At 56.3% G+C, this 11,831-nt stretch overlaps 1 protein-coding gene across 1 annotated transcript in view; it reads right to left on the reverse strand.

Moving 5' to 3' along the window:
- GALNT16 (polypeptide N-acetylgalactosaminyltransferase 16) overlaps positions 1-11,326 on the reverse strand; it is a 91,777-nt gene extending 80,451 nt beyond the window's left edge. The window contains exon 1 of the mRNA XM_041759598.1: positions 10,696-11,326. Coding sequence (XP_041615532.1) covers positions 10,696-10,872 — 177 coding nt within the window. The 5' untranslated portion in view covers positions 10,873-11,326. The remainder of the gene's footprint in view (positions 1-10,695) is intronic.
- Positions 11,327-11,831: the final 505 nt, after the last annotated feature.

Consider the following 11,831-nt stretch of genomic DNA (forward strand, 5'->3'; position numbering starts at 1 on the left):
CTGCGTGGCTTGACCTCAGCGGTGCTCCATCTCAGCCTTTTGGATCTCCCAGGCTCCGTGCTCTGCAGTTCTTGGGCTGGCCCACCCCCACCTGGCTCCCAGCCCCCGCACAGGCATGGTTCAGGGACCCTGCTTACCTGGGAGGCCTGAGTAGGTGATGTGGTGTTCTCTGCTATGCAAAAAACCAGGGGTTGGCAATCTTGGGGTACACTCAGGGGCAAGCCACTTTCTTTTTTAAGATTTTATTTATTTATTCATGAGAGATACCAAGAGAGAGGCAGAGACACAGACAGAGGGAGAAGCAGGCTCCCTGCAGGGAGCCTGATGTGGGACTCGATCCCAGGACCCTGGAATCATGACCTGAGCCAAAGGCAGACATTCAACCATTGAGCCACCCAGGCGTCCCAAGCCATTTTCTTTCCATGTATTGGAGACAGTCCCTGCCATTTTCATGCCCCTACAAGGTGGCACCAAGGCTGTAATAAAACATTACCATGGAGAGCCTCTGATCTCTACTTGGCAAACTCCTTTTGGTTTATGCCTCCAAAAGACTCCCATCACCTTCCCTGGCCCCTGCAGTGTGTTGCTCTGTCCCTTGGCTTCCTCTCTCCCTCTGGCCTCAGGTTGGTGAACTGTTTAGGGGATGGGGCTCAATCCTACCACTTGGCTCCTTCAAGGCACCACTACCGGGGATCCCTGGGTGGCTCAGCGGTTTGGCGCCTGCCTTTGGCCCAGGGCGTGATCCTGGAGCCCCGGGATCGAGTCCCGTGTCGGGCTCCCTGCATGGAGCCTGCTTCTCCCTCTGCCTGTGTCTCTGCCTCCCCCTCTCTCTGTGTCTATCATGAATAAATAAATAAAATCTTAAAAAAAAAAAAAAAAGGCACCATCGCAGACGTCACTAATGGATCACATGCCCCTTCTCCCTGAGCCTCGGGCAGGGCTCCATCCCAACCCCTGAGATAATGCCCCCAACCTGTCATGCTGCTCCCCTCAACCTTGCCCTGTCCCACTCCCTAGTGAGGAATTTCACAGGGAGGGGAAAAGATGGCTTCGAAGCAAGGAATCCGGTCACAGACTGAGGCACCAGAAGCGACCCCCCACCCCCAAATGGATGCAGACTTGGCAACGCGGCCACACGGGTCCCCTCTGGCCACGACCTCCCAGGGCCAGAGCTCCCTGAAATGAAAGCCCCGGGAACGTCAGAAATACTCCCCAACAGTTGGTTGAAAGAAGCTAAAAGCCAGCACCGCTGGGAAAAGATAAAGGGATGAAAATCTGAACTCTGAGAAGCAGCATCTGAAGGGGCATGACTGACTGTCTGTAATGGAGCGCGTGTGACCTGGACCACGGCGAGGGAGCGCCGGCAGCTTTCCGGGGACACAGGGGAAGCCACCTGAGCGGCAGCGGACACAGTGGCAGACAGGCCGGGGCGGGGCCGTGTCGCTCCTGAAGGCACTGCCTCCTGACAGCGGGCTGCGTGGGGGTCCTTGATCCTGCCAGGCCCTGGGTGCCCACCCGGTGTCGGAGGGAAGGCCCGGATGCTCCCGCCTTCGGGGTTCTGCTGCCACCGAAGGGGAATCGGTTTATACACGAAGGACAAGACTTCCAAGTTCTTGCACGGCCAGAAAACGTCCTTTCCAGAGTCCCAAATGCACAAGGAGGACACGAGGAGTGGGACGGGGCAACGGAGGGCCGGGGTCCATCAGGTACTCCGCAGAGGGTCCTCCCTCCTAGGAACTCTTCCCTCGAGACGAGACGGAGCCCTCCCCCAGCCTGCTTCACTCCAGCATTTCAACAAGGGCCCTATTATCTTTTGTCTTTTAAATCTCTTCAGACACCAGCACCCTCCATTCCCCCTCACCAGCCAGAGAGAGAGAGAGAGAGAGAGAGAGAGAGAACACACAAGTACCTCATTGATCTCACATTATAAGGAAATGAAGTGTTCCAGCCATAGAATATTTTTCAAAGAACTTAGGTTTACCGCTTTAAGAATCAACACTTCCTATTATATTTGATCATATTTCTGGAAAATTTTCTGAACTGAATGACAGTCTGCTGACGTACCAAACCGGTACACTGAGTGTAATTTATCACTTCCTGATGACTCAGGGACATGTTTCTGAGCCCTCTTTACCACAGCCTACAGGCCTAATGATCTGGACTTCCACCTTGGGCCACTTTTACCCTGGCTGAGCCTACCCTCTGGCCAAGCGAAAGGAGCGCACACCCTGCAGAGATTGTGCTCTGGGCCCTGGTCATCTGGAACACTCTCCCGCTAGATGCCTGTATGATTCTCTCTTTTCCATTCATGCCACAGCTCAAACACCATCTTACCCGAGAGGCCTTTCCTGGCCATCCTTCTCAGCTCTCTGTCCCCTTTTGTGGCTTGATTTTATTTTCGTGCTCTTCCCCCCCTCTCCTGCCCATGCAATGCATTGTATATTTATCTGTTTATGGTCTGTCTCTCCCCCAAGGATGTGAGCCCCTCAAGAGCAGGGCTTTTACCCATATTGTTATCCCAGAGCCTGGAACAGTCCTGACACATAGTGCTCAGTAAATAACGGCTAAGTGAAGGACTAAATGATGCCACCGGCACTTCTGACCAGCGTGTGCTTGTTGGGGAAGGGGGGGTGGTGCTCCAACCTCCTATGGCACGTTCTGGTTGGTCTTTTGCTGTCAACTGTCCCTTCTCAGTATAGCAGCAGCTCCTAGCAATTCTCTCATCTTGCTTCTTCTCATCTGCTGTATTCGTAATGCAGGAAAACCTAAAGGTTGCCAGGAGATGGCCAACCCTCTGATGTACTTAAGCTGATTTTTACAATGTTTGTTTCCAGGCTGTGGCCTAAGGGCAATTCCACACCTGTCTTCTGGGTTAAGTCCAAGGGTGCAGGACTATTAGTTCTCTGCTCAGGGATCTTTGTAGCTTCCTTCTAGTCTGATGTCTGGAGTCCACCCATAAACTCTTCTACATGTGTGTCTTGAGCATCCCCAGACACATCCACAAGCATTTTAGGCTTCTAGTTTAGCAGAAGGGAAGCTGCATAGCTCCATTAGACAGTGTTTCAAGGGAAGAGAGTGGGGAAGGAGTAGGTCCAGTTTATTCTTTGTGAGAATTTTAAGGTTTCCCACTCTACTGAACACCAGTGGTCTGGGTCTTTGTACACTTCACCCTCTGGCCTTATTCTCCTTCATCTAAACACTTTCAGCCCTTCAGCTATGCTTGGGGCCACCTTACTTCTACAGAAGCAGGTCAACAAAATCAAAGATGGTTTGAGTTGGGAGGCACCTCGGAGATCCTAAGTTCAAGCCTCATCTAACAGATGAGGAGACTACGGCTCAGAGAAAGGAAGTGCCTCACCTAAGAAAACATAGCCCCTTGAGGGCAAGGCTGAGCCCTAGAAGTGGGTCAGTTGGTTTTCATTCCACACCATCTCTCCATCCCCCCATACCTTCATCCCCGGTGGCCAACATCTGTTCCATCTGGGGCCACTCTGTTCTGCTGGTCCTGGCCTTGCAAGTGCCAGAAGGGCAGATCTCACGCTCTGAGCATGCCAAGAGATGTCCCCCACCTCTGAGCTCTGAGACAATGTTGCTCGTGTTGTACACGCAGCCACACCTCGGTCGTGGGATGGCAGGAAGGAGGCACTGCTGCCCTTGAGCTACACTTGGAGCTCTTCCTGATGGGTCCAGAGGAGCAGAAAGGGTATACCTGGGGCAGACTTGCCTCCGTGTCTCTGAAATGTGGCCCGAGCCTTATCTTGCTTAGGGAGTATAATCAAAAAGGGTTCTTCCATTTGCCCCCACTGTTCCAAAATACTCCAGCCTGCCACTCCTACCTATTCTGATGTGTTCACAAAAGTCCTCCGGGTGGTCACTCTGTCTCTGGCCAGATACTCTTACAGGGTATAGCTGAAATTCAGGGTGTGGGGGAGATAGGCAGGACTGGGCTTCAGTCGGGCAGCAAAGCTTTGTGCGCCTCGTTCTGAAGAGCAGGAAAGACGCTAAAGATGTTTGCTATTTGCAGCTTTGCCTCTGACCAGCCTTGGCCCCGTCTGCTTCCCTGTTTGGCGGCTCCAAAGGAACAGGGAGGGGACAGCACAGCAGCAGTTATGGGTCCTTTAGTCATCCTCCTCCCTGGCCTGCGTCCGTGTGCTCAGCCAGCCCTGCTTCCCAGGGCGCCAGGTCTCTCGGGGTGCAAAAATTGGACCCTATTTCAAACCCTGTTACAGAGCTGCCTGATGTCTTAGGGGATGGGTGGGACAGCAAGCCTCTTCTCACCCCCTTGCAACTGCTGCTGGAAGGAAGCACTGACCTGTTGACGGGCGCGAGAAAAGAAACCCTGGCCAGCTTTGGACTATCCCAGTGATGGATGGTTCAGGGACAAAGTTTTCCTTCTCACTCTCTGCAACTTCTACTCACTGGCCCCAGTTCTACTCCTTCACACCCTACAGAATAAGTCCCATAAGTCTGCTGCTTCTTCTGTTGGCTCAATGCTAAGCACTGATGGGAGATTCAGAAGTGTGAGACATGGTTAAGAAGTCTACTTTCATTGAGGAATCAAGAGTGATTCTATTCAGTCACTGAATACTTTTAAAAATAATTATCCTGATGGGCTTTATCATTGTAATGTTAAGAGATGTTTATTATAAAAATGTTGAGGGGTGCCTGGATGGTGCAGTTGGTTAAAGCACCGGACTCTTGGTTTTGGGTCAGGTCTGATCTCAGGGTCATAGGTTCGAGCCCCGCATCTGGCCCTGCGCTCAGCTCAGAGTCTGCTTGAGTTTCTTTCTCCCTCTCCCTCTGCCCCCTATCATGCTTGCTCTCTCTTTCTCTAAAATAAATAAATAAATCTTTTTTTAAAAAAAAAAAAGGTGAGGGGCACCTGGGTGGCTCCGTCAGTTAAGCATCTGATTCTTGACCTCGGCTCAGATCTTGATCTCACAGTCATGAGTTCAAGCCCCACCCTGGGCATGGAGCCTACTTAACCAAAAAAAAAAAAAAAAAAAAAAAAAAAATGCTGAAAAAGCCAAAAGACAGAAGGGGAGATTATCCATAACTCTACTTTCCTACTGCTAACATTTTGGTCTATATGGTTTTTGCATTTCTTCCCCCCACAAATGTTGATGGAGTAAACCCAAAGCAAGATGCTGATCTAGGATCCAGGAAGGACACGCAGGTACGTCAGACTTGGATCTTGCCCTAACGATGCTTCAAGGGAAAGAAGACATAACATGGGCCGCAGAAACAGAAACACTGGGCAGTCCCGGTGGCTCAGCGGTTTAGGGCCGCCTTCAGTCCAGGGCGGAATCCTGGAGACCGGGGATCGAGTCCCACGTTGGGCTCCCTGCATGGAGCCTGCTTCTCCCTCTGCCTCTCTCTCTCTCTCTGTCTCTCATGAATAAATAAATAAATCTTAAAAAAAAAAAGAAACAGAAACAGAAACACCTCCTTTTAAAGGCACTTCTTAGTTGCCTGATCATGGATGAGTAAGCCTCAGTTTACTCATATGTTCACTGGACCTGGTAATGGCACCTACCTTGTTAGGTTGTTGGAGGGAATCAGAGAGGTTAAAGTTTGCGAGACATCTAAGTATCCAATGAATGTGGCCTCCATAAAAATACAGAGGCAACGGCTATCACAGAGGCCCCACAGGTACAGATCAAAGAGCACAAGTATCTGTTTTGCGGAGAGACACCAAGCCCCTGCAGACCGTTTCCAGAGCCAGTTGCACACCGCCTGTGAGTGTACTGCGCAAACTGTCTGATTCAGTGAACACAACTGCTGCCCAGGCCTGATCATCAGTGACTCCAGTCATTGCTCCCTGCTCCTCTCAGAAGCCCTGGGTTTCCCATCTAGTTAGCCTCCTTATGTCTTTGCCCCCAAGTCACAGGGAAGGTGTTTCAGGTCTTCTCCAGAAGCAGACAGGGGCTAAATCTTCAATCTTCTAACTGTAATGAACTGCTCCGATACAGGCTCACCTCTGACCCCCCGGGTGGTTTCCTCTGCTACAGCAAGACAGCTTCCTGGGTGGTTCTACCCTGCGTTGCCTGCCAGTGCCCTCCACATCTCTTGAAATGACATTTCCAGACCTGAGGGCTTCTTCTGCTTGCAGAGCTGATAAACTCTGCGAGCCAGAGAAGAAAGACAGGCCCAATGCCTGGAGCAGCCAGTGGCGAAACTGCTGCTACTACACAGAAATATAGGGCCCATCAGAAGAGTGAGCATCACCGTAAAACGAATCCTGGAACCTTGGGCCTCAGGCCTCTCAGGGAGGGGACTCTTGGCCTGTCAGGCCTTTACCAGTCCTGGCGCCTCTGTGCTGTCCCTATTGGCAGGTCCTATTGGCAGGCTTCAACATGACCCGGGATGGGGCCCCAGTGACAGTGACGGGAGACCAGGCCCTGCCCATCTGAGCATTTTGGCAAGGGGGAGCTGTGGGTGTTCACACATCTCTCTCCCCACCCTCTTTCTGGTGTGTGGCACCTAGACAAATGAAATATAAAATCATTTTCTGTCATTTAGGCAAAGCATATTCCCACAGTTCCGAAATGCACACATTATAAATAAAATATAAACCTATCCAGATCTGATTGAAGTCCCTGCTCTCAGAGAATAGTACCAAAAAAGCACCAAATCTGTGTCCTCTCTTGAGAGGTGAGCAGGGATCCCTGCAGGGCCGGGGGCAGTGGAGGGTGTCATTGCAGGACCTTCTCCTGACAGAGGACTGTCCCTCCGCAAGCAATAAACCTAACACCTTTCAGGAAAATTCCCTTAAAGCCATTGATTTGCGGGGTGCCTAGGTGGCTCAGTGGTTGAGCCTCTGCCTTTGGCTTGGGTCATGATCCCGGGGCCCTGAGATCGAGTCCCTCATCAGGCTCCCTTAGAGGAGCCTGCTTCTCCTTCTTCCTCTGCCTCTGTCTCTACTTCTCTCTGTGTGTCTCTCATGAATTAAAAAAAAAAAAAAAAAGCCACTATTTGCTTCTAGAAATGAAGTTCTCATTAGCTTGTCTAAGGATCAACAAACCTGACAAATCATTTAACCCCAATTTGACATAAAATAACCAAGGTCCAGACATACACATATTTTGTCCACGGTCATCAGCAGTATTGCAATTGTAGGTTAAGAAAACCCTAGTCTAAGAAAACTCATGCCTAAGACTTTAACAGTTCCAAACAGGAAGTGTTGCAAATGAGTACCTCTATCCGAAAACATTCATAATGGACAGTCTTTTAAAAATATGTCTGCAAAGTGAAATTCCGTGTGGCACCTTAGCATCCCACCCATGCCTCTTAGAGAACTAGCATATGGAAAACCTGAGTGCCAAACCAATCACAAATGTTCTTCCCAACTGTGAGGTCTGAAGACTGAAGGCCGGCCGTGTCTGCTCCGCCGCCCGCATTAGCTGCTGTCCAGGGCCAGCGTGCATCCATGTGGACTCAAGTGGATTTCCCCACATGCATGCCTTGCCCAGAAAATACAGCATGGAAAAATCACAAACGCTGCCACATTGTAAGCAGCCATTTAGGGATGGAGTCAGTATCTCCCTGTAGTTTTTACATGTTCCGTAACCAGTTTTTCACATCAAAATTTGTGACACACGGGCTGACAGCAGGACAGAGTATTAAAAATCAGGACCTCCCTGAGAAATCCGGGCCATACGGTTGCTATGCCGACACCCCACAATGCCAAACGGCGCCTCCAAGGTCTAGAAGCAACTTGGCTGGCTTCGAATAGCCCAGACATTGTGAAGGCAGAGCTGCCCCCCTGGCCCAGGCTGTTATGCAGACCCCCCCTTCCCAGCCCTGCTCTCTGATTCCCCAGGGGAGTGATGATGACGCTTGTCTGAATTTTCTCAACCTCTGTCAGCAGGGCTGGCCACATCATTCCCTAAGAATTTGAAAACCCACATGCAGCGTCCTGGCCCAACTAGACAGGGACGTGTTTTGGAATGGCAAGAAGACCAGGGAGAGGTTCACCACAGCGTTCCGGGAGCAAGCAAAGCTCAGCTGCACCTGCCTCTTTTAGACTGGACACAGAGTTCAAATTCTGGAGAAGATGAACATGTATTCCCCTATAGTCAGGTTGAAGCCAGGAACAAAATAGTCGAGGGCGGGGGAGGCAGGTATGAAGCTTGGCTACTCCCAGAGATGGGCAGAAATCCGACTTCTTTCGCCTAACAAGTACTTATTAAGTCTTGCTGTGTGCATCAGTATGGAGATGTAAGAAGCTTCCAGCATAGTCGCTGTGTGACAGCGTATATGACTAAGAATCGTCAAGAAGTCAAATACCTCAGGAGGTAGGAAGACAATGCAAGGCTGTATCCAGGGAGGTGTGGGGACCGGTGCTCATGAAACAGACACCCAGGGCTCAAACTTAACAGAGAGGGAGCTGGCCATGCCCCCCGGGGGCCAGAGGACTGTCTGCGGCTCACTCCCCTCACTCCCGGGGACTCCCACTCTCCCTCTTCCTGCACAGGTCCTCCCTGGCTCCCTGGGATCTTCCACATAATCCTTCACACTTTAAACTTAGCTTCCAGTTCACAGCCCTGTTCCAATCTGCAGCAAGTCAAACCCCACGGGAACAAGGAGCGGGCCAGAGGATGCTCACTGGAGCGCCCCCAGGACCTCCAATTTCCACCCTTCCAAACAAGTGCCACATGCCTCCAGCAGGGCCCACCCAGCCACGCCAGGGTTCTCAGTCTGAGTGGCCTTTCTGGCAGATGTCGCAGGCTAAGGAGGAGTGAAGAGAGGCCCAAGAGCAAGGTCAGGATTCTGAAGAAGAGACACACGTGAGAAGACCCGGCCTCCGGCGCTGCTCCGAGGAGCGGTCACCCTGTGCTCGTTCCTTGGCATTCCCCTTTCATTCTCCCCTGGAAGCTCCCCTCCTCCTCCCCCTCGGGCTCAGACCCTCCTCCCAACACATCACCGACACTGTCACCGTCACCGAAGGACAGACCGCCTGGCCAGCCCGCCTCCGCCAAGACCTGGCCGGCCCTGTCGGTGTAGGAGCTGTAGGAGCCGGCGGGCAGCCCGTAGGGGCCCCGCCTGTGGAAGCTCCCTGCCGCCTGGGGCCACTACTGGTTTGGCCAGATCCCACTCCAAGCTGTCAGCCTGCCAAGATCCCAATACCCTGGGGTCTTCACACGGGAGGCTTTATCCTCATCGGCCTTTGGGGCCAAATACCCTCAAGTGCTCTGGAAACTGTTCCTGGTGACAGGGACCCTCAGCTCAAAAGGGAACACTCCGTCTGATCAGGCTCATCCCCGGAGTTCAACAGGCCAGGGATCTGGGAATGGGGGGGGGGGGCTGGGGAAAACCCATAAACCCCAAGGTCGCCGCAGGCAAAGCTAGGAAATGCGGTTCCTTTGCAGAGGTTTTTTTACTTCTTCCCGGGGGAGGAAGGGGGGTAAGAAGACACGGCATCTGGGGCAGGTTGGGAATATAAGAACGCTTCCACACCGACACCCGCCTCCACCATATTCCCGGGGCTCAGCTGCCTTTGCAGAAATATCCCAGATCCTACTCCACACGAGCCTTCGCCCTCCTGGACCTGCACCTCCCGGGGGAGCTCCACGCTCCTCCCTCCCGGGGCCCAGCTCTTTCCCATCAGAACGGCCCCCCAGCTCCACTCTGGGAGGCCCACACTGGGCCCCGCGCTTTGCTCCCCCTCCTCCTTCCCGGGGCGCTTCTGGCCCAGCCGCCCCAGCCTGGCAGCGTGTCCCAGGGTCGCCCGAGGCTCTCGGCCGCCACCGGCCCGGGTCGGGAGAGCGCGGCCCGCCCGCCCCTCCAGCCTCAACAGGTGCCCCTGCCCCACGAGGCTGTCACCCGGGCCCGGGCGGAGGCGGGGGCAGGGACGCCCCCTGCAGGGCGGAGGGGGCTCCGCACGCCCAGCTCTGGTCCCCGGAGCGCCTAGGGCCCGGGCAGAGGCGCGGAGGCCCCCGCCGCGCTCCGCCACCTTTGTTTCCCTGCTCGCGCGTCGCGGGGCTGACCTCGAGAGAGGAGATCTCCCGGCCCGAGCGCACACACCGCCGGCTCGCCGCCGCCGCGGACCCTCGTGTTGGGGTGAAGGGCGCGCACAGGACCCGGAGCATGCCGAATGCCGCGCGTGCGAGTGGGGGAGTCGGTCCTCCGCGCCAAAGAAGCAAGTTCAAGTTGATCCGGGCTCAGCCCCTAGCGACCCTCCCTTGCCCAGCGCCCCCACCCCACGTCCTCTGCCCCCGGAGACTAGAGAGGGGTGCGCGCGGCCACCTACGCGCTCCGCCGCGCGGGGTTCCCACTGCCGGGTCGCCGTGCGCGCGGTCCCGCCGCCTTCCTGGGGCAGGCGAGGTGCGGCCGGCCCGGCCCCGGCCCCGGCCCCGGCCCCGGCCCCCGCCCCGGCCCCGGCCCGGCCCGGCCCCCGCGGCGCGGCGCAGCGCTCCGGGAGCCACGTTCCCAGTCGCGCGCGCACGCCGGGCCCACCAAACTTGCAGCACTTTCTCCCAGCCCCCACCCGCTGTCACCCTCCCTCCGTCCGCGCGCCCCGGCCCGGCCGGCCCGGCAGGGGTTGCCATAACAACGGGCAGGAATGCTCCAACAAATACAAAGCCGGCAGCGCGCGGCGGGCACGCAGCCCCCGGCCCCGGCCCTCCGCAGCCGCGCGGGGCTCCGGACGCGCGCGCCTCCCCGCCGGCCGCCCTGCGCGCGGGGCGTACTCACAATGAGCGGGATGGTGCGGTCCTCGCGGAGCTGCTCCGGCCTCCCGCCGGCCCTCTGCGCGCCCCGGCCGCCGGACGATGCTGCGTGGGCTCGGTTGTCCTGCCATAAGTAGTAGAAAGTGCCCAGGATCCAGGCTACGGTCAGGATGGCGATGGCATTGGCGCGGATCTTCCTCATGGTGGGCGGGCGGGCGCCCCGAGTGGGGGCGCGGGCCGGCTTGCTCTGGGGGCCGGAGTGGGGGCGCTCGCAGCCCCAGCTGTTTGTTTTCGCTCGCGCCTGGCTGCTCAGTCCTGCAGAGCAGAAAAGGGAGAGAGGTGGGGGGTGGGGGGTGATAGGGAGAGACAGGAGCGCGGAGCGATCCTCACGGTCCTAATGCCCTTCAGCCTGAGCGCGCGTCCCCCGGGCGCCCATTCATTCGCGCGCAGAGCCCGCCCCGCGCTCCAGCCCCCGCCGGGCCGCGGGGCCGCCGCGCGCGGGGAGAGGAGCACGGCGGGTGCCCAGCGGCGCGGGAGCAAGGCCCCGAGAGCCGCCCGCCCGCGGTGGAATGGCGACGGGCCAAGCCGGCCTCTGCTCCCACCGCTCCGCGACCGAGCGCCCGGCGGCTGCCCCCGCGCGGCCCTGGCCGGCCCCGCCTCCCTCCACCCGCGCCGGCCCGAGCGGCCCTGAGTCACCGGCTGCAGCCCGGGCTGCGCTCGCAAGTGCGTTCCGGCGCGGGGTTCAAGGTGTGTGCGGCGAGGCCTCGGGAAGGGACGGCTGGGCGGAGGACAGTCTGGAGTTTGCACGGGGACCCTCCGCAGCCTCGGATGCCGAGCCGGCCCGGGCCCGCGCGGAGGAAGGATTGGCAGCCGGTGCACTTGACGATCGCAGAGAGCGGAAGGGATGGGGCTCTGCTTCACAGCCAGTGAAAGAAAGATGGGGGTACCGCTGCCCCACAGCTTCCTTTGGCCCGGGGCTCCCAGCTTTCCTGAGGCTTCCCTCCAGACCTTTCATTGTCCTCTGAACAACCGCGGGGTATCATCACCGCTATTTGTCTAGGGAGGAAGGAGGCCAGAGGAGGCTGGAAGACTGGCCCGAGGCCACACACTACTAATTAGTGGGCAGAGCCTAGCCGAGAAGCCACCTCTCCGTTTGCACTT

Source organism: Vulpes lagopus, chromosome 6, assembly GCF_018345385.1.
Source record: "Vulpes lagopus strain Blue_001 chromosome 6, ASM1834538v1, whole genome shotgun sequence".
NCBI classification, from domain to species: Eukaryota; Metazoa; Chordata; class Mammalia; order Carnivora; family Canidae; genus Vulpes; species Vulpes lagopus.